The sequence below is a fragment of the Loxodonta africana genome, chromosome 16 (assembly GCF_030014295.1).
Source record: "Loxodonta africana isolate mLoxAfr1 chromosome 16, mLoxAfr1.hap2, whole genome shotgun sequence".
Taxonomy (NCBI): Eukaryota; Metazoa; Chordata; class Mammalia; order Proboscidea; family Elephantidae; genus Loxodonta; species Loxodonta africana.
The window spans coordinates 69,748,777-69,774,488 of NC_087357.1; the positions used below are offsets into that span (position 1 = coordinate 69,748,777).

At 48.9% G+C, this 25,712-nt stretch overlaps 1 protein-coding gene across 19 annotated transcripts in view; it reads left to right on the forward strand.

The window, feature by feature from the left end:
* CDH23 (cadherin related 23) overlaps positions 1–25,712 on the forward strand; it is a 524,046-nt gene that overhangs the window by 205,595 nt on the left and 292,739 nt on the right. For all 19 annotated transcript variants that reach the window (XR_010318119.1, XR_010318120.1, XM_064269675.1 and 16 more), the window contains 3 exons: positions 7,750–7,944; positions 15,843–15,971; positions 25,272–25,350. Coding sequence is in view for 17 of the 19 variants with exons in the window: in XM_064269675.1 (XP_064125745.1) it covers positions 7,750–7,944; positions 15,843–15,971; positions 25,272–25,350 (403 nt within the window). In the remaining 2 variants the exon portion in view is untranslated. The remainder of the gene's footprint in view (positions 1–7,749; positions 7,945–15,842; positions 15,972–25,271; positions 25,351–25,712) is intronic.

The following is a 25,712-nucleotide window of genomic DNA, read 5'->3' on the forward strand; positions in this document are numbered from 1 at the left end:
GTTCATAGTTAAGAGACTCATTGGCTCTTTATGCTATTCCTAATGCCCCCTTTAAAATGGGGCTCATCCCATCCTGCCTGTGATATTTTATTACTATTATGGTTTATGGTTATAATTATAATTACAACTACCATTTCTTGACTGTTGCTCCATATTGCTATGTGCCATGCCCAGCAGGAAGCTTGTCTTAGTTATCTAGTGCTGCTGAAAAGAAACACCACAAGTGGGTGACCTTAAAGAACAGAAACTTACTTTCTCACCATTCAGGAGGCTAGAAGTCCAGATTCAGGGCATGGCTGGGGAAAGTTCTTCTAGTAAGTGCCAGTAATCCTTGGCATTCCTGGGCTTATGGATGCATCTGTCTCTGTCTCCTGTCTTCCTCTCCACTCTGTGTGTGTCTCTGTGTCTGTTCTGCTCTCTTTAAAGCTCAGGAGTGATAAGGTTTAGAACCCACTGTACTCTGGTATGACCTCATTAACATAACAGAAGAAACCCCCTATTTCCAAACAGGGTCATGCTTACAGGGACAGGAGTTGGGATTTCAACACATATTTTGGGGGACACAATTCAGTGCCTAACAAAGAATTTTATTTTTTATTTCCTTTGCATCTTATCACATGTAATTCTCACAGCCACCCCAGGAAGTAGGCTCTGTTAATAGTTCCATTTTACAGGTAAGGAAACTGAGTCCAAAAGAAGCGAAGCAGCCTTTTTCTGAGGTCTCCCAGCCAATAAGTGGAAAGGCCAGGATTTAAACTTAGGGGGTCTGACTGAGAGCTTGTGCTCTGAGCCACCAGGCTTTATGCCTGCAGTATACTTGGAAACTTAGACGCATCCAGCCCCATAGAAGAAATTTCCTTCCATTGAAGCTGCAGACCTGTGTGCACACCTGAGCATTTCCATGGAACAGCAGCCGGGTGCTCGGAGAAGCCCCAGTATATGTGCTGATGAGTTCCTTCCTCCTTGTTCCTGATTGAGCATGGCAACCAGGACTTGAAATGCAGGAAGTCAGCATTCTTTTCCCTCCACTGGCTTGTCCCTTCTAAGAATATGAATGGCTCTTTGCCAGGCCCATTTAAAACCCTTTCTAAGTTATGCAGAAATTAAATGGGTTTTCACTGCAGGGCATGAAACATAATTCAAGAAGGTCAGGCATGGGACCATCACCTCTTTCCCCCTTTCCACTGTCTTCTTGAATCTGGCTCTTAAATCCTCTAATCAGTTCCTCAGAGAGCCTTCACCCTGGACCACATGGAGTGGATGCGGGAAATGTCCTCGCCTCCCCGAGGCAGGGAGCTGGAGAGCTGACATTCTCGCAGGAGCCAGCCCTATCCTCCTGGCGCTGATTCCATGCAGGGTGTGCTGTCAGGCCACCACACAGGGGGCTGCTGCTTGGAGCTTGTCTGTCCCTTCTCGCAGCAGGAGCCGCAGGCCCTGGTGGAGTGCGTTGTTCAGGATTCAGGGCTTCGTTCTTGTGCCTGTGTGTGCTACACGTGTTGGCTCTGGGGAGAAAGAGAGGGTGAGGAAGAGAACTGTAGGTTAGATGAGAACCTCCTGAAGCTCTCATGCCCAATGCCAACATGGTGGGCATGGCAGGGCAGGGGGTGGCCTCAATGAGCCCAGCGCTGGGCAGTTCAGTGCCCTGGGCTTTGCACATGGTGAATTGGGGTAGGCATTAGCAGGGCACCGGTATCAGTCCCGGCAGGAAACTGCACCTCAGGTAGTTCCAATAAAGGCATTTCAGGGAGAGGACAACTTAGAGAGGGGAAGAGAAGGGCGAGGGGGGAAATAAATGATGTTGAGGCACCCAGAGGCGAACAACAGTGGGAAGGTCTTCCTACCCCTAGGGCTGAAGGGGTGTGGAGGGAAATAGTGTTACTGTTTAAAAAATAAATTAAAAAACCCAAACGCATTCCCTTGAGTTGATTCCGACTCACGGAGACCCTGTGTGTTACAGAGTAGAACTGACCTCCATAGGATTTTCTTGGCTATAATCTTAACAAAAGCAGATCACCAGGCCTTTCTTCTGTGGCACTGCTGGGTGGGTTTTAACCACCAGCCTTCCGGTTGGTAACTGAGTGCAAACCGTTTGCACCACCCAGAGACCTTAATATTACTGTTACTGGAGTCCAGTGAAAGCTGGGGCCAGGGCAAGGAGCTGCTGGGCTTAGCTGGAGAAGTAGGGAAATAATAGCCCAAACTCTTCTCCTGCCCTCCAAGCTCCTACCAGTGCCTCCCATTGACAGAATCCAGCTGGAAGCCAGCCAGCATGAAATCCTGGGGAATTCAGTCCATTGATGTGGGAGGGGGTGGTGAGGAGGGTAGAGCAGGATTCCCAGTGGATCTGCGGGGTGGGGACAGACAGACTGTTAACATTCAAGATGCTCCTTGACAGCTCTTTGCCCTGCCCTCGTAAGTATTCTTGTCAGCACTCCTCTAGAAGAGTCAGAAATTAAAATCACAACTCCCATCTTCTATGCTGGGCAGTTGCCTTAGTTATCTAGTGCTGCTATAACAGAAATACACAAGTGGGTGGCTTTAACAAACAAATTTATTTTCTCACAGTTTAGGAGGCTAGAAGTCCAAATTCAGGGTTCTGGCTCTAGGGGAAGCCTTTCTGTCCCTGTCAACTCTGGAGGAGGGTCCTTGTCTCTTCTGAGCTTCTGCTCCTGGACAGTCTTCATGTGGCTTGGTATCTCTCTTCCCTCATCTCTGCTTCTCTTGCTTTCTTGTTTAATATCTTTTGTATCTCAAAAGAGATTGATTTAAGATATACTGTATGTTAATACTGCCTAATTAACATAACAAAGACATCCCATCCCCAAATGGGATTATAAACACAGACATAGAGGTTAAGAATTACAACATATATTTTGGGGGGACACAATTCAATCCATAACTTTCCACCCTTTTGCCCTCCAAAATTCATGTCCTTGCCACATGCAAAACACATACACCCCATCACATCATCCCAGAAGTCTTAAATCAACTCCAAGTCCAAAATCTTATCTCCTGAAGCATCTAAATCAAATATGAATAAGACTTTAGGTGTATTCCATCCTGGGGCAAAATTCCTCTTCACCTGTGAACCTGTGAAATCTAGAATACAAATAATCTGTTTCCAAATTACTATGGTGGAATGGGCACAAGGTAGACATTTCCATTATAAATGGGAGAAATTAGAGGGAAAGAAGGCATAACAGGCACTAAGCAAGTCCAAAACCTAGTAAAACAATTTACAATGGCTCTCAAAACTTGAATATAACCCTGTGTTCTCTGAGACCATCTAGGCAATGGCCCCATCCTCCAGACTCTACGTGTTGGCTCTGCCCCTTGGATTCTGGGTGGAGGACCCTCAGCCCTGGGCTTCAGCTCCGTCTTCCAGTCCTCTGGAATGGCAACTCTGCTCCCTCAGCTTTAGGCAGCCACATTCTCCTAGTACATCTAAGTGGTGACCCTGCCCCTTTGGCCTCAGCAGGCCCTCTTCTCCTGCCCCTTGAGCATGGCAGCCCTGCTCCGTCAGCTTTAGGTGGTAGCCCCATCCCCCTGGCACACATTAACAGCACGCCCACACTCATGGTGAAGATCCGGCTGTTTGAAATCCAGGAGGCTATGAACCCACCCTTTGAGACCCAGGAGACTTTGGCCCCACCCTTTGAAACTGAGAAGATCCTGCTTCCTGTGTTCCTTCCAACAGTTCTGCTGATCTCTGAGCTGCTCCAAGGATGGTCTTTTTCTTTTCTTGGAGGACAACAAATGTATCTCCTTTGGCCTTTTTTCTGCCTGTAGAATTCCAAGGGGCAGACAGCATTCATTCCTTTCGTTCTTTCTCTGACCCCTTCAGTCTAAGCTGATGGGTTTTCTGCTGTGGTAGTTGGCTAGGTCCATCAGTCACAGGCTTAATCTCTTTAACAAAAGATTGTGTAGTCATTTCCTTGGTGAAAATTCTGGGACATGTGTCCTTAGTTTGTACAACAGAATTTTCCAAATCGTTAACTTTTGTTTTCATTTTGCACAGTTTGTTTTTAAGTCCATCTCTTTCCTCTTGCATTTTATTATAAGCAGCAAGGAGAAACCACAGAGCCCCTTTAAGACCTTGCTTAGAAATCTCCTCAGGTAAATATCCAAGTTCTACCTTCCACCAAACGTTTGAACATAATTCACACAAGTTCTTTGCCACTGCATAAAAAGCATCACTCTTCTTCCATTGTCCAATCACACGTTCATCATTTTCTTTTAAAGCCTCACCAGAAGCACTTTTAATGTCCACATTTCTAGCAACATTCTCTCTATAGCTCTCCTCACTTCCTTCTAAGCCCTCATCAGAACTGCCTTTGACATCCATAATTCTACCAACAGTCTCTTCAAGGCAATCTAGGCTTTTACTATTAGGCACCTTAAAACTCTCCCAGCCTCTACCCGTTACCAAATTCCAAAACCACTTCCATATTTTAGGCATTGTTACAGCAGTACCCCAGCTTTTTGGTACTAAATTCTGTCTTAGTTATCTATTGCTGCTGTAGCAGAAATACCACAAGTGGGTGGCTTTAACAAACAGAAGTAGATTTTGTCACAGTTTAGGAGGCTAGAAGTCTGAATTCAGGGTGCTGGCTCTAGGTTCTTGTCTCTTCTGAGCTTCTGCTCCTGGACAGTCTTCATGTGGCTTGGTATCTCTCTAACCCCCATCTCTGCTTCTTAGCTTGCTTATTTTAATCTCTTTTATATCTCAAAAGAGATTAACTCAAGATACACCTTACACTAATGCTACCTAATTAACATAACAAAGACAACTCATTCCCAAATGGGATTATAACCACAAACATAGAGGTTAGGAATTACAACCTGTATGTATGGGGGACACAATTCAATCCATAACAGTAGTTTACACTCATGAGGTCATTTACTCTTCACACCAACCCAATGAGAGATGATTAGAGAGGGCTCAGTGGCTCAGAGAAATTGAGTAACTTGCCCAAAGACACACAGCCACCTTGGGATTCCAACAGAGCTCTGTCCATCCCTGAAACCCTAGTACTTACCTGCTCTGCCTCCTTGCAGACTTGACTCTCTTTTAGAGATAAGAGAGAGTACTTGTTTTCCAAGCAGCTGAGATGGGGAAGGCAGACCTAGCAAAGGAAAAGCACGTTCGGAATCCCAGAGGTATGAAAGAGCCTGCTGGGTTAGAGAAGTACAAGGAGCTCCAAACCATCTAGACATAATGTGTGAAGAGGCGGTCAGGGCCAGACCATGAGGTGCCTGTGTTCTGTGCAAAAGGACATTGAAGGGTCAAAGATGATCTGAATGAGAGGGGCCTCCACTCTCTACCGCCTGCCCCAGGACTGGTTATGAGCCTGTCCACTCATTCCGACATTTGCCTGATGATAGAAGAGAATCAACAGACTCAGAAAGGAGCAGTGGTGATTCCAGGCACTGCTCTCAGGAGGCACTGGCCAGTCCAACTAGGGACCTTATAAAGAACACACTTGCCACAAGTGGTTATCCGAGGCTGGTCTTCAGACAAAGAAGCTGCTTGAAGGGGTGCAGGGCCCAGGTGGTGGCCAGCAGCATGGAGAGGTACAGTGATGTGAATGCCCACCTTGATTGGAGCCCTGCAGGTGTCAGAAGGGACACAGTCATTGTCCCACTGTAGAGAGGACATAGAGAACCGGGCATACCATCCACCCTCAGGGAACTTCCAAGCCAGTCACACACTCTTGGGTAGAAGGTGCCATCCATGCTGGAAGCTAACATCAATATCATATGGGAAAACCAAAAGCCATTGCTGTTGAGTTGATTCTGACCCATGGTGACTCTCTAAGACAGAATAGAACTGTGCCAAAGAGCTTCCAAGGCTGTAATCTTTACAGAAGCACACTGCTATATCTTTCTCCCATGGAGCGACTGGTGGGTTCAAACTGCCAGCCTTTCAGTTAGCAGCCAAGCACAGTAACCACTGCAGCACCAGGGAACAGCTACCAATGTTTTAGACAAGTGTTTAGTACAGGGCTTAAACTCATGGGCTTAGAATTAGCTAAATCTGAATTCCAGTCTGGCCCAGCTGTGTGACTTTGGGCAAGTTGCTTAACCTCTCTGAGCTCAGCTTCTGAAGCAGGACAAGAGCTATCACACAGAGAGCTCCTTGTTACAGAGTTGACAGTGGCAGCCTCTAACACAGTACCTAAAACAAAAAAAAAACCCGGTGCCGTCAAGTCGATTCCGACTCACAGTGACCCTTTAGGACAGAGTAGAGCTGCCCCATAGAGTTTCCAAGGAGCGCCTGATGGAGTTGAACTGCTGACCCTTTGGTTAGCAGCTGTAGCACTTTACCACACTACTAGCATATAGCAATCAATCAATGGGAGCAGTGAGGATTTTTACTTTTTGTTTCTGTGAATAACCTCATTTGATTGACCCTCAAATATGTCCAGAGCTTCTTAACTAAATTATGAGTAAATTGATTCCCTCATCCAACACTTACCAGGCAAAGCTTACATGCCAGGCACTGTGGGAGTGCTGGAGTCCCTGAGTGGTGCAGACGGTTCACATGCTCTGCTGCTAACCAAAAGGTTGGAGGTTCGAGTCCACGCAGAGGCACCTTGGAAGAAAAGCCCGGTGATCTACTTCTGAAAAATCAGCCATTGACCCTGTGGAGCTCAGTTCTACTCTGACACCCATGGACTCACCATGAGTTGAAGTCAAAACAGCAGCTGGTTATACTAGCTGTGGTGGGCACTGCAGAGATGAAAGTGTGCCATCAGACAGGGTGCAGACCAATATTTAGAAGTGATGTGCTAAGGGCTTTCATTTGGAATTCATTCCTTTACTCACAAAGGGCATTTATCAATCACCATGTGTCCGGCACTGTGCTGGGCAAGGTGGTTAAGAGCCTGTGGCCTCTGAGGAGCCCATATGCTATGCAAGAAAATAGGCACTGTGCACAGAGTTCTAGGAGAATTGTGAGTGAGAAGAGGCCTACGGTGCTGTGGGACCCTTCATCTGAAGAGTAGGGGGAGGGCCGTGGTGGGGGAGGGCCATGGTGGGGGAGGGCAGTGGTGAGGGGATTACCTGCCTTAGGTGGGTGGAAGGCCTCCATGAGGAAGCTGCCTCTAACCAGAGACCCCAGATCAGGAAAGTGCAAGATGTATTACATGGTACAGCAGAGGGAGTCATGGAAGGCTCCCAGGAGGTGGTGACACTTGAGGGGGTGCTCTGGGCCCCCTGGTAACAAGCTGCAATGGTTTGGGGATGGCATGCAGATACTGCTTCCCAGGGCAAGCCAAGTAACCTCTGTGATGCCAGGCAAAGCCCCCGTGGTGCCCTGCCAGGTCCCCGTAGCACATGCCTCCTTGCTCCTGCCCTTGAAACCTCTCCAGCACGCCACCTCCCAGTCGCCCTGTAGAGCAGCCTGGGCTGAGGCTTGGGCAGCCAAGGGGCACTGGGCAGAGGAAGCGAAAGTGCCAAGAAATAGGGGTTTGGGGACAGAGAGGCCCCTCATCCAGAACTCCAGGATGAGCTGCTCATCATTGGAACTGGCGCTGTTAACAGCCACCAGGAGGCCATCAAAAGGAGAAAAAAAATATAGATACTGCATTTTAAATTCCTCCGAACCCTCTTAGAATAAAAATGACAAAGCCCGGGGTCTGGTTGGCTGGAGGGATGTGGCTAATGGGCTTTGGGGGAATAGTCACCGATGAATGCAGCTGCTCTAGGCTCCCACTCACCCTTCTATTTGCTTTTCTTTCCCCCCAGAACACACCGGTGGGGACGCCCATCTTCATCGTGAACGCCACGGACCCTGACCTGGGTGCAGGCGGCAGCGTCCTCTACTCCTTCCAGCCCCCCTCCCAGTTCTTCACTATCGACAGTGCCCGCGGCATTGTCACCGTGATCCATGAGCTGGACTACGAGACCACGCAGGCTTACCAGCTCACCGTCAATGCCACGGTGAGTCCCGCATGCTGTGCCCGGACAACCAGGGCTTTGCCTCTTCCCTCCCTCCAAAAGAGCAACTTGACACTCCGGATGGAACTTTGATTCAGTTCTCTGTGAGTCCAGGCTCTGTAGTAGTGACAGTAGTAAGAACAGCGACGACAGCTAACATTACCGAGGGCCCATGCTGTATTCCTGGCCCTGTGTTGAACACTCCAATGGGTTGTCTCCATTAAACCTCACAATAGCCGTATGTCATAAGTATTACTAAGATGCCCATTTTACAGATGAGGAAACTGAGGCATGGTGCCAATTCAGGGACTTGCCTGCTGTCACCCAGTGCAGCCCGGCACCAGACTCTGCTCTGGTAACCACCACAGGGCGTTCACAGTGCATGGTGTCCTCTTGCTCTCTGGGACACAGGATGGAGGTGTCAACCCCAGCTGTGTCCTGACACCACCCAAACTGCAGGAAGCAGAGGGGTCCATGTGTCCTATCCTCCCCCACCTGTACAGTGGTGACACCTGCATAGTAGGGAGTACCCTTCTTTGCCAAGCTAGGTGCTACCAAACCCATTGCTATCAAGTTGATTCTGACTCATAGCAACCCTGGCCCCTGGGAGTCAAGGACAAGTCAGCCAGGGGGGAGGCAGGACAGGGGTAGCGCCATTGTATGGCTGACAGTGTGGAGGCTCACAGAGCTGAGAGGGAGAATGGGGGCAGGGGGCAAGAACCAAGCCCAGGTCACCTGACTCCCAGTCCATTGCTCTGACCACCATGCTCCTTGCCCAGGGGTCTCTGAGTCTCCAGAGCATTACAACTGCTTGGCCTTTGTCACAGCCAGCTGTTTTCTATGGCCTGGGGGCGGGTGAGCCACACCCTCAATAGGGCCCTGCCCCTGCACTGCTGTGCTCTGGCTGCTGCCTTGGGGCCCAGCTGGAGCCATCAGCCACGTCAGGGTGACACTGTTGGTCTTAGATTTCTGTTTACAAAGCACAGTTGAGAGCAAAACAAACTATGTAAGTCCCTATTAACCCTCCAGTGTCACTTCACGCCCAGCCCCAGGTCCCTGCAGAGCAGGAAGCCAGCTGGAGGCTCTGTTTGCAGGTCACAGAGACCAGATCCTGGGTATGGCACATTAGACAATTTTGAAAGATGGGGCCCCACCTGGCTTCGCCAATATGCAGAGAGCCAGGAAATACAAACCTTTTGCTTGAATTTGGCTCAGCAGCTCCTCTGGTCACTGCACATGACACCCACACTTTTCTCTTCCCCCGGTTAAGTTGTAGTTGCTGGGAGGAGACGTGGGCTGCTGTTTGCCAAACTGACTTCTGGGACTAAGGGCACTTGCAAGCCTGAAATTCACTTCTATGCACACACCTGTCCCTTCAGCACTCTCACACCCACCACGTGGTGTCCACCCATCACTCTCCCTTTGCATACACTTGGGCACGGAAGCACGCAGAGGCTTGCTCTTTCTTACTCTGACCCTGTCTCTGTGGGATAGAATGGTAAGAATACGTGGTAAGACGGGCATAGGGCCATTGGGACCTAGACCGGAGAAGGGTCTTGCTGGGCCATGCAAGAATCTGGGTGGTCAGGCTAGGCTGTCAAGGCTGGGCTCAAGCTGGGATGGTGAATGCGGTGAGATTGCTGTTAATCTCCCAGCAATCAGGCCTTGAAGTAGTGGAACAAGAAGGCCCTAGAACTACCTTCTGTAGCCATTCTGTGCCACCTGAGCCCTGAATGACACCACAGTCCCTTTCAGGGCTGTGGTGCACCATTGGCTGCTGGGCATGTCCCCAAGAAGATTCTCCTCAGTGGTGTCACAGGGAGCCATGTGGGTTCCTAGCCACCACCGGGTGAGTACCAGAGTGGGGACATGTGAGGATTTCCCTGAGAACAAGCTCCTACTTGCCGCAGGCTGCAAATTCACAGCAGGAAGCTTGGGGAGTGCCTGTGCCACCAAATGTGCCCACTGCCACCACCTTTCCCCAGTCACAGAGTCCAGGGTGGACTGGACAGGGCATCTGTGGTGGGAACAGGACTGCAGCCACAGGTGTGGGTCAGGAAGGGCAGGGGCCAGGCTGGACAAAAGCCAGCTGCCTGCTGATATTTGACAAAGGCCCAAAGTCAGTTAAATGGGGAAAAGACAGTCTCTTTAACAAATGGTGCTGGTGTAACTGGGTATCCATCTGCAAAAAAATGAAACAAGACCCTTACCTCACACCATGCACAAAAACAAACTCAAAATGGATCAAATACCTAAATATAAAATCTAAAACAATAAAGATTATGGAAGAAAAAATAGGGACACGTTAGGAGCCCTAATACCTGGCATGAACAGTATACAAAACATTACTAACAATGCAGAAGAGAAACTAGATAACTAGGAGCTCCTAAAAATCAAACACCTATGCCCATCCAAAGACTTCACCAAAAGAGTAAAAAGATTACCTACAGACTGGGAAAAAGTTTTTAGCTATGACATTTCCGATCAGCACCTGATCTCTAAAATCTACACGATACTGTAAAAACTCAACTACAAAAAGACAAATACCCAATTAAAAAACGGGCAAAGGATATGAACAGGCATTTCACTGAAGAAGGTATTGAGGTAGCTAACAGATACATGAGGAAATGCTCATGATCATTAGCCATTACAGAAATGCAAATCAAAACTACCATGAGATTCCATCTCACTCCAACAAGGCTGGCGTTAATCCAAAAAACACAAAATAATAAATGTTAGCGAGGTTGTGGAGAGACTGGAATACTTATACACTGTTGGTGGGAATGTAAAATGATACAACCACTTTGGAAATCGATTTGGTGCTTCCTTAAAAAGCTAGAAATAGAACTACCATATGATCCAGCAATCCCACTCCTTGGAATATATCCTAGAGAAATAAGAGCCTTTACAGGAACAGATATATGCACACCCATGTTCACTGCAGCACTGTTTACAATAGCAAAAAGATGGAAGCAAGCAAGGTGCCCATCGACGGATGAATGGATAAATAAATTATGGTATATTCACACAATGGAATACTACGCAACGATAACCAACAGTGATCAATCCAGTCCGTGAAACATTTCATAATATGGAGGAATCTGGAAGGTGTTATGCTGAGTGAAATTAGTCAGTTGCAAAAGGACAAATATTGTATGAGACTACTATTATATGAACTTGAGAAATAGTTTTAAACAGAGAAGAATGTATTTTTTGATGGTTATGAGAGTGGGGAGGGAGGGAGGGAAAGGGGTATTCACTAATTAGATAGTAGACAAAAACTATTTTAGGTGAAGGGAAAGACAACACACAATATAGAAGACGTCAGCACAACTGGTCTAAACCAAAAGCAAAGAAGTTTCCTGAATAAACTGAACACTTCCAAGGCCAGCATAGCAGGGGCGGGGGTTTGAGGACCATGGTTTCAGGGGACATCTAAGTCAGTTGGCATAATAAAATCTATTAAAACATTCTACATCCCACTTTGGAGAGTGGCATCTGGGGTCTTAAATGCTAGCAAGTGTCCATCTAAGATGCATCAATTGGTCTCAACCTACCTGGATCAAAGGAGAATGAAGAACACCAAAGGTACAAGGTAATTATGAGCCCAAGAAACAGAAAGGGCCACATAAACTAGAGAATATATCAGCCTGAGACCAGAACTAGATGGTGCCCAGCTACAACAGATGACTGCCCTGTCAAGGAACACAACACAGAGAACCCCTGAGGGAGCAGGAGAGCAGTGGGATGCAGACCTCAGATTCTCGTAAAAGGACCAGACTTAATGGTCTGACTGAGACTAGAAGGACCCCAGAGGTCATGGTCCCCAGACCTTCTGCAGGAGATGTTCCCAGTGCCAACTCTTCAGACAGGGATTGGACTGGACTGTGGGATAGAAAATGATACTGGTGAGGAGTGAGCTTCTTGGATCAAGTAGACACATGAGACTATGTGGGCAGCTCCTGTCTGGATGGGAGATGAGAGGGCAGAGGGGATCAGAAGCTGGCTGAATGGACATAAAAAGAGAGTGGAGGGAAGAAGTGTGCTGTCTCATTAGGGGGAGAGCAGCTAGGCATATTTAACAAGGTGCATAGAAGTTTTTGTATGAGAGCCTGACTTGATTTGTAAACTTTCACTTAAAGCACAAAAAAAAAAAAAAAAAAAAAAAGCCAGCTGCCTGCAAAAGCCTGACAAGTCAGCACCACTGCCCAAGAGGTCAAAGGACTTCCTGCTGAGCCTCCCCCTCTGTACCTGTCTGCCTGGTGTCCATTCAGGTCCCTGGCTGGGAGTGGTCACTGTGGGCAGTTCCCAAGCCTGCGCTGTGGGCCCCATGGTCTTGAAGTGTGGGAGACTGTCTCCCCCATGGCCCCTCCTCTCAGCTCCTCCTACCTCCAGACTCTACCCTTCCCTACCATGTCACTCACTCCCTATCCGGGAAAGCCTTCCCTTCACTTTTTTGCTGCCCCTGAGGACTCTTGAGATAACTAGGACTTCCTTCTCTTCCAAGGCTCTGCAGCTCTACCCCTGGAGAGTAGGAGCAGGTACTAGGCTTGTTGTAATGTGAGGAATGCCTGGGACTCATTGTTCAGTCATCCCAAGCAAACCAAAGGAGACTGTACCGAAGGACAGTCCCTCCTCAAACCTCAGACAAGACAATGCACAAACCCAAAGGTCCACAGAGGTCATTCAATTCAGCCTCTTCATCTCACAGATAAAGAAACTGAGACTCTGAGGGGGAAGAGAACTTATTCCAGGTTACTCAGCAAGTTAGAGGCTGAGCTGATGTTGGGGCCCAAAATCAAGACAGTTAAAGGAAGGTTTTCATACCAAAAGGACCTGCAGTTGAGTCCTGTAACACACTTACGAGCAGTGTGATGACTCTGGGCAAGTTACTTAACATCTCTGAGTCTCTGTTCACTCATATGAGTAATGGGGAAAGTAATACCTACAATTAGGAAATTAGAACAAGTCCACGAGAGCCAAAGTACAACCTTGAGTATATCACACCTAAATTTAGAGACCATCTCAAGAATAGGTTTGGCACATTGACCACTAATGACCAAAGACCAGACGACATCAAGGACATCGAGGAATGACATCAAGGACATCATACATGAAGAAAACAAGAGGTCATTAAAAAGACAGGAAAGAAAAGAACAAAGTGGATGTCAGAAGAGACTCTGAAACTTGCTCTTAAATGAAGAGTAGCTAAAGTGAACAGAAGAAATGAAGTAAAAGAGCTGAACAGAAGACTTCAAAGAGTGGCTCAAGAAGACAAAGTAAAGTATTATAATGACATGTGCAAAGACACGGAGTTAGAAAACCAAAGGAGAAGAACACACTCAGCATTTCTCAAGCTGAAAGAGCTGAAGAAAAAATTCGAGCCTCCCATTGTAATAGAGAAGGATCCTATGGGCAAAACACTGATGACGCAAGAAGCATCAAAAGAAGATGAAAGGAATACACAGAGTCGCTGTACCAAAAAGAACTGGTCAAGTGTTCAGCCATTTCAGAAGGTAGGATATGATCAAGAACTGATGGTACTGAAGGAAGAAGTCCAAGCTGCACTGAAGACATTGGCAAAAAACAAGGCTCCAGGAACTGACAGATAGCAATTGAGATGTTTCAGCCAATGGATTCAACTCTGGAAGTGTTCACTCGTCTATGCCAAGAAATTTGGAAGACAGCTACCTGGCCAACCGTCTGGAAGAGATCCATATTTATGCCTATTCCCAAGAAATGTGATCCAGCCAAATCTGTAAATTATTGAATAATATCATTAATATCACATGCAAGTAAAATTCTGCTGAAGATCATTCAAAAGCGGCTGCAGCAGTACATCCACAGGGAACTGCCAGGAATTCAAGCCAGATTCAGAAGAGGACATGGAACCAACGATACACTGATGATGTCAGATGGATCCTGGCTGAAAGCAGAGAATACCAGGAAGATGTTTACTTGTGTCTTATTGACTATGCAAAGGCATTCGACTATGTGGATCATAACAAATTATGGATAATGTTGAGGAGAATGGGAATTCTAGAACACTTAATTGTGTTCATAAGGAATCTGTACATAGACCAAGAGGCAGTCGTTTGAACAGAAGAAGGGGATACTTTGTGGTCTTAAAGTCTGGAAAGGTGTGTTTCAGGGTTGTATCCTTTCACCGTACTTATTCAATCTGTATGCTGAGCAAATAATCTGAGAAACTGGACTATATGAAGAAGAATGAGGCATCAAGATTGGAGGAAGACTCATTAACAACCTGCGATATGCAGATGACACAACCTTGCTTTCTAAAAGTGAAGAGGACTTGAAGCACTTACCGAGGAAGATCAAAGACCACAGCCTTCAGTATGGATTACATCTCAACATACAGAAAACGAAAATCCTTACAACTGAAACAATAAGCAGCATCATGATAAATGGAGAAAAGATTGAAGTTGTCAAGGATTTCATTTTACTTGGATCTACAATCAACACCCATGGAAGCGGCAGTCAAGAAATCAAAAGATGCATTGCATTGGGCAAATCTGCTGCAAAAGACCTCTTTAAAGTATTGAAAAGTAAAGATGTCACTTTAAGGAGTAAGGAACATCTTACGCAAACCAAGGTGTTTTCAATCACTTTATAAGCATGTGAAAGCTGGGCTGTGCATAAGGAAGACTAAAGAAGAATTGATGCCTTCGAATTATGGTGTTGGTGAAGAATATTGAATGAACCATGAACTGTGAAAAGAATGAACAAATCTGTCTCGGAAAAGTACAGCCAGAATGCTCCTTAGAAGAGAGAATGGTTAGACTTCGTCTCACATACTTTGGACATGTTGTCAGGAGGGGCCAGTCCCTGGAGAAGGACATCATGCTTGGTAAAGTAGAGGATCAGTGAAAAAGAAGAAGACCCTCAATGAGATGAACTGACACAGTGGCTGCAACAGTGGGCTCAAGCATAAGAAGGATCATGAGGACGGCGTGGGACCGGGCAATGTTTCCTTCTGTTGTACATAGGGTCGCTATGAGTCAGAACCTACTTGACGGCACCTAACAACAACAACAGCAACAACAATACTTACAAATGCAAATGAGGTGCCTAGCCCAGTGTCTGGCATAAAATCTAATTTGTCATGTGGAAGCTATTTTTATTGGCTGTTGTTATTCAACGGCAGCAGGCTTCTCACAGGGTTTATCACCGTCTGCTGTGTATTTTAGGGTAATAGGTTTCTGGTTTCCTTTCTCGGTGAGCTTTTTATAGGACTTAATTCCTATGCTTGCCTGGCCACAAGGGGATTCCTTCCCAGTCTCCTAAATGTCATAGGCCCTGGAGTGCCCCCTGCTGGCTCAGCCGTTAAGTCACTTGACCAGTAAACTCAGACCCCAGAGCTGGGACTCAAGTTCTAGAGTAACCCACTCTGCAGCCAAAGGACCTTTTTTCCTGAGAAGTCCCCACCCCAGTCATTCCCCTGCTGCTCTGGCACAAGGGGGACTGGAAGTGGATACGGATAGGGGCAGTGGCCACCTGGCTGGTACAGCAAAGGAGCTAAGGACAGCACCATCTCTTCATCCCAAGCCAGTCATCCTTCCCACCAGATGTCGAGGGTGAGGCAGGAGATCTGGCTTTAACCTGGCCCTGCTCTGTGATGTTGGTTAAGCCACCATCTTGTGAGCCTCACGAGTCCTGTTTGCGTTTTCCTGCACTGCTTAGAGAATGATTGTGGGATCTCAGACTTCTTGAGTTCCACATACTAATGCTCTACCTTGTGGGAGAGCTTGAGTACATATGTATGTGTGCACACATGTGTGCACGTGTGTCACGTGTGGGTGCATATACATGTGCATGTGTGTATGTGTGCATGTCCACAACATCACTCAATCTAAGGCTATGTCCTCTGTTTTTTCTCTAAGGATCAAGACAAGACCAGGCCTCTGTCCACCTTGGCCAACCTGGCCATCATCATCACGGATGTCCAGGACATGGACCCCATCTTCATCAACCTGCCTTACAGCACCAACATCTATGAGCATTCTCCTCCGGTAAGACCTTCCTGGCCATTGAGGGATTCTCTTTGAGCTGCTGTTAGGGATGGGAGCCATATTTGGTGGGATGGCACATCCTACCCCCTAATCCTTATGGATGGCAGTGATGGGTCTCCTAGCAAGTGAAAACCCCAACCCCCTTTTCACACCACACCCATGTCTTCACCACTCACTTCATCTTTAGGGGTTCTGAGTGACAAAGAACAAAGACTAATGCATGCAAAGGAGAGGGTTCATAAGGTTTTATGTAGAATGACAGGGACTTATGTGAAAAATCTAACTTGGGCTAGAAGGTAGATTTGGACTCAGTCAGGCTCCACAAAACATCAGTGTGGCCCTGCCATGTCTCCCACAGGTCGGTCTGCCTCTCTCGGCCGGCCAACACTGCCCTTTTGCTCAGGGCTCTACTCTCCAAGATGGCACGGCTTGCCCTCCATTCCTCACGCCCTCTCAGGCCCTGGCTCTGCCTTGTGAGCTCACAGCTCCTGCTGCCCCTCCTAACTGCTCAGTCTTTGGGTTTCTCAAGTACAGATTTCCAAGAGAGGCGCCTAGTTGGCTATGCCCATGATTTTGTGCTTCAAGGTCATAGGTCATCAGCTAGCCTGTAGACTGGCTGTCCTTGGACCATGTGTCAAGCCCTCATCCAATCAGCTGTGACAGGGGGTCTTAGAGAACAAACATGTCTGCCCACTCAGCTGGGCTGATGTAGGGCACCTTTCCTCAGCTGTGGGCCAGGCAGGCAGTGCTAGGCATCTCTTATCTGGTAGCCATCATGCTTTTGTGCAAATTAGGATAAAACACTTGTGTTGAGCAGATAAGTTAGGAAAAGGTGCTTCGTCTGAGCAGACACAACCCCTTAGAAATGAATCTTGAGGAGAAGGTTTTGTAGAAAGAAATATGTGGCCCTTCTTTTGGGGGAACTCAGTATGCTTAGAGGAAGGGCACACGGCTTGGAGAGTAACTTGGAGACCCCCAGCTAAGGCTCAAAGATGTCAAGGCTGTACCAACTCTCGAGATTGAGCGTGACGGGGGGGCTTACCTGGCTGGGGTGCAGACCCCGCTCCCAGGCCACCCCAGGTCAGGGAGGCCTGCCCCGATTTGGAGACCATGGTCTGCCCTGACCACTGGCATACTTGATTTGGCAACTTTGGAATTCTGTGCTTCAGTCTCCAGGTGTGTGGGGTAGTAATTTGGCTACTTCCTTCCCGGGACTAGGTGTGGTCTGGAGGACTTGGGTGTTTGAACCTGCTTTGAAGGCAGAGAAGGGAATCTCAGTACCCTCCACCCGCTTTTCTGTCTTAGGGTTCCATTGCCAGCTTTTGGGACTGAGGCTGTCTCTGCTTTGGCCAGCCCACCCCATTTCCCATGCCTTCCCCAGACCTCTTTCTCCCTACATGACTACCCCTCCCTATGGCCAGGTCAAGATCTTCTCAGCTCTCAGGGCTGTCTTACACACTGTCTCCTCAGGAGGGCCATGTCTGACCTTTCAGATGAGGCGAGGCCCTACTATCTGCCTCCTGTTCCCTGAATGTCTCCTTCTTGGTGCTCAGAGCTCTTGAGACAGCTTGCTCAACCTCTGCTTCCCTGCTGGGTTGGAAGCAGGGTACAGCAGGTGGGGGGCTGTTTGTGGGCATAGTCATAGCCGGGGCTCAAGAAGTTTGTATGAAGTGAATGAATGACTGAGTGACCACATGCACTGGTCAGACCAGCCCCCCACCATCCTCCGATCCTCATCATCCCTCCTGTCTGCTCTCTTACCAACCTAAAGCCCACCCACCCATTAGTTCCTAGCTCACTCCCCTTCTTTCTTAAATTTTTTTTCTGGCTTCATCCCCACCAGCCTGCAGAGAGCAACCATTCTCCCCTCAACTCTGATAGAATTTACTCTCTCTAGACTGCATATTTACCACTTAATTATGGTCTCCTCTGTAATGTTCACCACTGGGTAAGCGGTGACTTTATGGCCCCTGGTATTCAAAGGGCCTGAGTCCCATGCGTTGAGACCTCGACTGGGGCTTCCTTTGGGTCACTCAGGGCATCTAGCCAGAGCTGAGTTTGGAGAAGATGTGCAAAACCAGTTCGTTGATGGACGTAAGGGATAGGATGCCAGCTGGGCAGCCAGGGGACTCAGAGTGAGTCCTCACGCTGCCACTCAGCAGGTCTGGGGACTTTGGCCAAATCACATGCCTCTCCATGGGAAAAAGAGGATAATAACACTTGTAATAGTTTCTCTCTCACCTGGGGTTTTAAGGATTGAAGATGCCTGTGTAAAGCACCCAGCAAGTGCTTTATCACAAGCAGGTGATAAAGAGCAGTGGTTAGTGGGTTGGTCGGTCAACTGGTGATAGAAGTCAGACTGACCTGGAGCTTCCAACTCCATCTTCATCTCAGAGTCACAGTAGTCAGCAAGAGGGGTGTCTGTGGTCTGTGTCCTCTGAGACCCCCCAGTTTCTCTTTTTCTGGCATCCCCACACCTTAACAGATTAATACTCAATTCAACTATTTTGTGTTTCCATATCCGATCTGCAGACTTCTGAGCTTGTCCATTCATTTATTGCAAGTTTTATTCTTTAACTCAGCCATCAGGCATTGATTAAACCCCTTGACTGTGCAGGACCCTGTGCAAAGCCACACCCTGTCCTCTCCAGGTGGTTCCATGGGCTTCTGCTAGGGTGACTGAAGGTCCCGTGTCCCAAGAAACCCCTCAAACCAGCTGTCATCGAGTCAACTCTGTTGCAGAGTACAGCTGCACTCCGTAGGGTTTTCCATGGCTGATTTTTCCAAAGTAGATCGCCACGCCTTTCGTCTGAAGTGCCTCTGGGTGGACTTGAACCTCCAGCCTTTCAGTTAGCAGTCGAGTGCGCTGTTGCCACCACCTAGGGACTGCGAGAAACCCTTCAGACCTGGACCAACTGGAAGGGTTGCTCACCTTAGCTCCTACTCTTTACGTCCATTTTCTTCACATCTGAGAAGATTCTCCTTACGCAGGTGCAGGAATCTTGAAATCTCTTTGCCCTGCCAGGGCTGCCCTTTTGCCCCTGCCAGGGCACTAAAACCAAATGCCCAGGAGCTCCTGGAGCCCCTCTCCTGGAAGGGCAGTCTGAGCCCCCAGCTTGGGACATGACTGGGCTGGGGAAGCCAGACCAGGAGGCAAGTTGGGGGTTTCAGACTCCCCTGAGAAGCACCCCCAGAATCATCCTCAGTGTTGACACCCCTCTGTCTTTCCTCCCTGTCTCCATACTTGGAAAGAATTCTCAAGTTTCCCCCTTTCTTCCACAGCTTTTTTTACAGGCTGATTCTCAAACATTCCAAGCCTGGTTTTTCCAGGCTTCTAATCAGTTTCTGTGCCTCCATCGGGCCCTCCATGTCCCTTTAAAGTGTGGAGCCCAATTTAATGCAGAAATTCCCAGGCCAGGCAGAGCTGAACGCTATCACCTGCTCAGCCCAGGGGCCCGAGGACCAGGTGTGCAGCGCTCCCAGCCTTGCCTCTGACACCCGGCCTCTGTCGGGACCCCTCCCACTTCCCTCCACCCCCTCTTTATCTGAGGCTCCCAGCATGTATGGCTCTCTCTATCAGTGTATCAGGCCAGAATGCCTCATCTAAAGTGTATATATTACCTAATAAAATCCTTCTTATTTGGGATTATTGCATCAAATTTTAATTTCCTCACTCGAGCGGCAGCATGTCAGCCTGCCCGTCAGTGAAGGGCCGATAGAAGGTGAGAAGAGCGGATAAACTGCACAAATTACCGCCGGCCGATGCCTATCAGCCCTTTGACTGGAATTGACTGGAATTAAGGACTGAGAAATAGGATTTTCTGCCTCAGAATCTGCTGTGGCAGCTCTCGTCGGAAGTCCCCTTCCGCTCCACCGCCCTCCGCCTCCTCAGGGTGCCTCCCCCACCTGAAGGAAAATGCAGGTTCACCTTTCAAGTCTTTAATCCTGCGGTGGAAGTAGGGGTGAATTGGGGGGGCTCCCAGCTGAGCAAAGAAGATGGACTGGTCTCAGTGAAGAAGATGGACTGAACCCTGGATGCCTGGTAGTTCCCAGTCCTGGTAGACGCCCCATAGATCCCTGCTTTAGCTACTGTCCTGGCGAGAGCTTCTTTGAAAGGCCAGGTCACAGAAGGGGAGAAACATGGTTCCTTCTAGAAAAGTCCCAGCTTCTCTCGACTGTGCCCTACCAGTGCCCAAGCCACCTTGCGTACCTCGCTGTAGCTCACCCACCCCTCACCTTGGCACGCCCACTGGGCACAGAGCCCTGGACCCTCTCACCTACGCTGGAGAGCCATGGGGCCTGCCCCAGGCCACCCCTGACACAGCCCTCCAGTCTGAGCCACTCGCACTGCACCTACTTACAGCACCTGCTGACCCTAAGCAAGTCCCTGAGCCCTCTGGGCCTCAGTTTGCTCACCACTTGCGGTTGTGAGGAGTAAGTGAGAGAATCTGTTGACTGTCCAGTGCAGTGCTTGGCACATAGTAGGTGCTCAGTAAATGCTAGTTCTCCTTGTGGGCTGTTAGCTCTTCTTATAGTGCACAGAGAACTCCTTACCTCTGGAATGAGATTATTAATCTAGGGTGTCAGGGAGTCTGAATTTGCCAGAATTGTTTAGAAAAATATTGCGTGTATGTACATTGTCTGGGAAGAGGCACCTTAGCTTTCATCGAGTAGTTTGAAGCCTCAGTTAGTAACAACAGTCACTTTTACAGCATTTGTTACTTATCAGGCCCTGTTTCAGTGCTTTACATGTTTCACATCCTGAGGGATGTGATATCATTATACCCATTTTATAGATGGGCAAAACAAAGCAGTGAGAGGCTAAGTTACTTACTCAAAGGATTCAAACAGGCAGGCCGGCAACAGTCCAAACGCTTAAGCACCACGCTGCACCTCCATCATGAGGAGTCAGGACCCCGAAGACCTGCGCACCTGGCCTGCCCAACCATAGCTGCTCTGGGGACAGCTTCACTCCCCAGCAGCTCCCCTTCTCCTTGGCAATGTGGGCTTTCATGAAGGGAAGAAGCCCCACAGGTCCTGGACCTGGGCCCCCGACCAGCCTGCCTGCTATCCCGGCCACGTGCTGGTATGGTCTCAGCTGAGACCCCCGCTGAGAGCCAGCAGCAGGCAGAGCAGCTGCAGCAAAGGTGCCGCTCCTGGCCCTCCACCCCCTTGTCTTTGGAAATAAGTTTTGGTATATTGAAAATATAATCATCGAGACTGAAACAAGAGCCACGGGTTCCCGAGAGCCCTCACTTCTCCCCGTTAATTCCTTCTCATAATGTTTCCAGTCTTTTTGGCTGCACTTGTATTAAGAGCTCAAGGTTTTATTAAAAATGGATTTATTTACCCAAAAAGAGATGAAACTCCAAACTTTGTCAGGAGCCCATCAGAGCTCGCTTTGTAGAGGCTCCAGCATGGCCCTTCCCAGGGAGAGCAAGCCACCTTGTCCTTTGGGCCTGCAGCCCGGCCGGCCTCCTGTGATCCCTGTCCACCCAAGATGGATAGCCCAGGGCAGGATGCCCAAGGATGGCTCACAGGGCTCTGAGGACTGAGGGTTCATTCGCAACCAGGTCCTGTCTTTGTGCAGGTCACCGCTGGCCCTGGTCCTGTCCTCCCAAGGCACACTATCCTAGGTCCAGTCCATTCCAGCCTCTCAATGGTGCTACACCTGGGGCATGCAGCTGCCCAAGAGGTTTATTGCTTAGTGGCTCTCTGGAATGGTGCTCTGATAGGCATTGGGCCTGTTAGCCTGTAGGCCAGCCCCTGGCCCTAGAGAGCAGAGACAGCCTGGAGAACATATGTGGGATCCAGGCCAATGGGGCCTTATCAGAGGGAGCTGCCCCTCTGTGCAGAGAGCCATGGGTGTCAAGAGAGCCTTTCCTGGCAGCTGGGGCCTCAGGCTAGAGTTTTGTACCCTTAGGACCTCCTCCTGGGGGCAGACCCAGGCCTCTCCTGTGACCCCGGGAGGGGAAGACCTACTGAGGTCTCTGGGGTGATTGGGGTTGGGTAGTTAGTGTAGATCCTTCAAGTCTAATGCAGTGCTTCCCAAATGACCTCCCATGGACCTCTGAGTCCGGGGCTCTTAACGCTGTTACTTGAAAGAGTCTGTCTTCAGAGAAGAAAGCCTGGGAAGAACAAAAGCTAACTGCTTTCTTTACCACTTTATTATTTCTCGGAGCCTTTACTGCACTAAACCAAAAAGCCAAATCAAACCAGTTGCCATCGAGACGACTCTGACTCGTGGTGACCCTGTATGTTTCCAGGTGGTACTGCCCTCCATAGGGTTTTCATGGTTGTAACCTTTCAGAAGCAGATCACTGGGCCACTAAAGCACGTTGCAAACCTCCAAGCGAGGGGTGACGTACGAAGGTTTTCCCAAATCTTACGTGAGTTAATGCTTGTAAATAGTGCTTGGCCGTAGCAGCGTCTTTAATAATGACTGTAATCGTTATTGTGGGGTCCCTGGGTGATGCCGATGCCCTCTGCTGCTAACCTACAAAGGTTGGAGGTTCGAGTCTACCCAGAGGCACCTCAGAAGAAAGACCTGGTGAACTGCTTTCAGAAAATCAGCCATTGAAAACCCTGTGGAGCGCTGTTCTGCTCTGAAACACGCGGATTCGCCCGGAGCCAGAGTCCACTCCACGGCAGCTGATCTGGGTTTTCTGGTTTATCGTTATCCTAACACGATCTTTTACAGAGTTTTACAGAGGCAGCGTTGCCAGGCAGGCTGGGCACCTTGGAGCCAAGGTACCTGCATTTGAATCCTGGCTTCACCATTTATTCCTCGCAGTGGAGACTTGGAAAAGTTACTTAACTTGTGTGCCTCAGTCTCCTCCTCTGTAAAATGGGAATGAGGGTGGGATTTGTCTCATGGGGTTGTTGTGAGGGTTAAATGAGCTAATATGCTCAAAGTGTTCACAGCAAGCTGGGCACAGAGTGAGCAGACAGGACAGCTAAATACAGCAGGGGATCCTGGATTGACTCTTGGTCCAGAACAGAGCATTAGTGGGACAACTGACAACGATTTCCTGTGGTCTATTTTTTTTTTTTTTTTAATAGGTTAGTCAGAGTGGTCTTGATCATTGTATGTGGTTATATAAGAGGTTAACGTTTGGGGAAGCTGGAGGACAGGCATAGGGAAATTCTTATATATATTTTAAACTGTGCTTTAACTGAAAGTTTACAATTTAAATCAATTTCCCTTACAAAAACGTATACACACGTTGTCATGTGACCCTAGCTGCTCTCCCTACAATGTGACAGCACACTCCTCCTCTCCACCCTGTATTTCCCATGTCCATTCAGCCAGCTCCTGTCCATAGCAGAATTCTTTATACTGTTTTTGCAACTTTTTTGTAAGGCTCAAATTACTAAGATTACTCAAAATACTAAGTTAAAATATGGGGGCTGGGGGAGATAGCTGCTGCTTTTGTTGGTATTTCACAGTTTGCCTCATGACTCAAGTCCCTCAGAGCCCACTTTGGGAGATGCTAGTTTAATGGCCTCTTTCTCTCACTTTGTAACAGTCTGTTTTCTCCAGGGGACCTGGCCGGAGCAGCTGTCCTTCGGGGAAGATGCCGTCTGAGGAGGTTCAGTCAGGGGAGGGTCAGGGCCTGCCTTCTGCTCGGCCTGGCCTCCGGGCTGTGTTCAGCTCTCTGAAGGGACATTGCTCCTGAAATACTCTCGCCTTCCCTTAGCCAAATGCAAAGGGGCCCTGGATGCTGCAGCCCCGGGCCTAGGAGAGGACGGGGTGGCAGTTGTGAGCAACACTGTCTGGGAGGAAGATGTGGGGGCCTCCTTCTGTTCTTGTAGAGAGACCCGGAAGAGCAAGAGGGGAGGGATCGTGCAGCCCAGGGCCCCACCCCCGCCCAGGGCAGACAGCCTGCCTGCCAGAGAACAAGCCTGTCTCACAGGAAAGGGTGCTCAGATGAGGCAGGGGTACAGCCTGCAGACTCTAGCTAATGAGCAATGCGTGGTGAGAGATGGTCAAGGCCACAGGAGCCCTTCGTTGGACATGCATATGCTGTTAGATATGTCCTCAGAGGGTGGGGACAGGGCCTGTCTTGCTCTGCATCACCCAGGGAAAGCTGCAGGCTGGGGCCAGATCTCAGGCAGGCACAGGTGGACAGACAGACACAGCTGGCATGCACAATGATGTGACGGGGCCTGGTGAGAAAGTGAAGGTCATCCTGGGCTAGGGGCAACTTGGCAAGTGGTGGGGGTGCAGCTAGGATGTTAGGGTCCTCTCATGTGTACATTCATTTATTCATTCAATCAATTAATCAGTTCAATCAATTAGTCGATCAATTGATCATTCAATGCTTGAATGTACCCATTGTATGCCAGGATCTCTTCTTAGAAGAACTGTTTATGCCTCATAGCCTTTGCATGTACGTGCTGTTATCTTCTACCTGGAGCTCCTTTGTTTTTCATTTCCTCTCCCTGGCAAACTCCTACTCATCCTTCATGACCCGTCCTAAATGTCACCTTCTGTACAACCCTTTGCAGCTCCTCCAGGTGGACTTCTGCATTTTTTTTGGACCTTTCTCCATATGAGCACCCCGTATGCGCAGAGCTGCTGTCCGTGCACATGGCCTTGACCCGTCCCCACAGGATTCGTGCTTCTCAAAAGCAGGGACCCCTGATTCCCCATGCTGGTAGCCTCGGTTGCTGGCCCCTTGTCCACCAGTACTCCTGGGAGAATGAACAGGGTGTGGGGCAGAGCCATTTGAGGCAGGAACTGCGGGTGCACTGCTGTATGAGCAAGGTTTGTAGGGCCATAGTGGGGATACTCACTTTGGGGATTTATGGTATCTTCATTCATAATCGATCTGTGACAGTCTCCTTTACTTACACCCTAGGGAAAACAATATGCCTTCAGTGGGGACTACCCATAAAGTCCCAGGGTGTTTGCTGTCACCCATAGTAAGGTGGGAAAACAGACCAGAGAGGGGCACAGCAATTTGAGGGGAGGTCAAGATAGAGACTTGGTATCTTGTCTCCCTGATGCTCCTCCCTCAGCTCTTCTCCTGTGGGTGGTTCATCCGAATGAGAGGAGCTGGGGAAGGGTGGGTGGTGATAGCACAGCTAGGTTGCGCCTCTCCAAGGGACACTGCAGAGTTTGCCTGGGGCCTTCAGCTTATGTCCCAGGGGCAATGGGGACAGCTGAAGCCTGAGCACTTGGCACCTACTTCCTGGGCTGGCCTTGCAGCCAGGAGTCTGCCAAGGGACGGTGCCAGCACAGCTACACAGAAAGACAGCAGCAGCCCAACACAAGTCCTCTTCTCTCCCACCCAGGGCACGACAGTACGCATTATCACTGCCATCGACCAGGATAAAGGACGTCCCCGGGGGATTGGCTACACAATCGTCTCAGGTAAGGTCCAGCAGCCATGTGCCTGCACCTGAGGAGAGTCTGGGTGTGTGGGATAGACGTATGAGGGGACCTGACCCCAGAGAGAGCCCTGACAGAGGACCCCGAAAGAGGACCTCCTGGTTGGAGGATGAGGGGGACAGGTGAGGAGAAGAGGCACAGGGATGCCGATGGAGCCTAAAATGTGTGGGCTCTGTGTGGGTGATGCAGGGCAATAGGGGTGTGTACCATGGTCCAAGGTCTGAGGCATCAAGTATTTGGGGCTCTGGGCCCAGGACAGTGGTGGCTCCCATCTAACCTCCTTCATGGTTTTCTTTTCCTTACTTGATGAAAAGGTGGCAGCTTTCACAACATTTTAGAGCCAA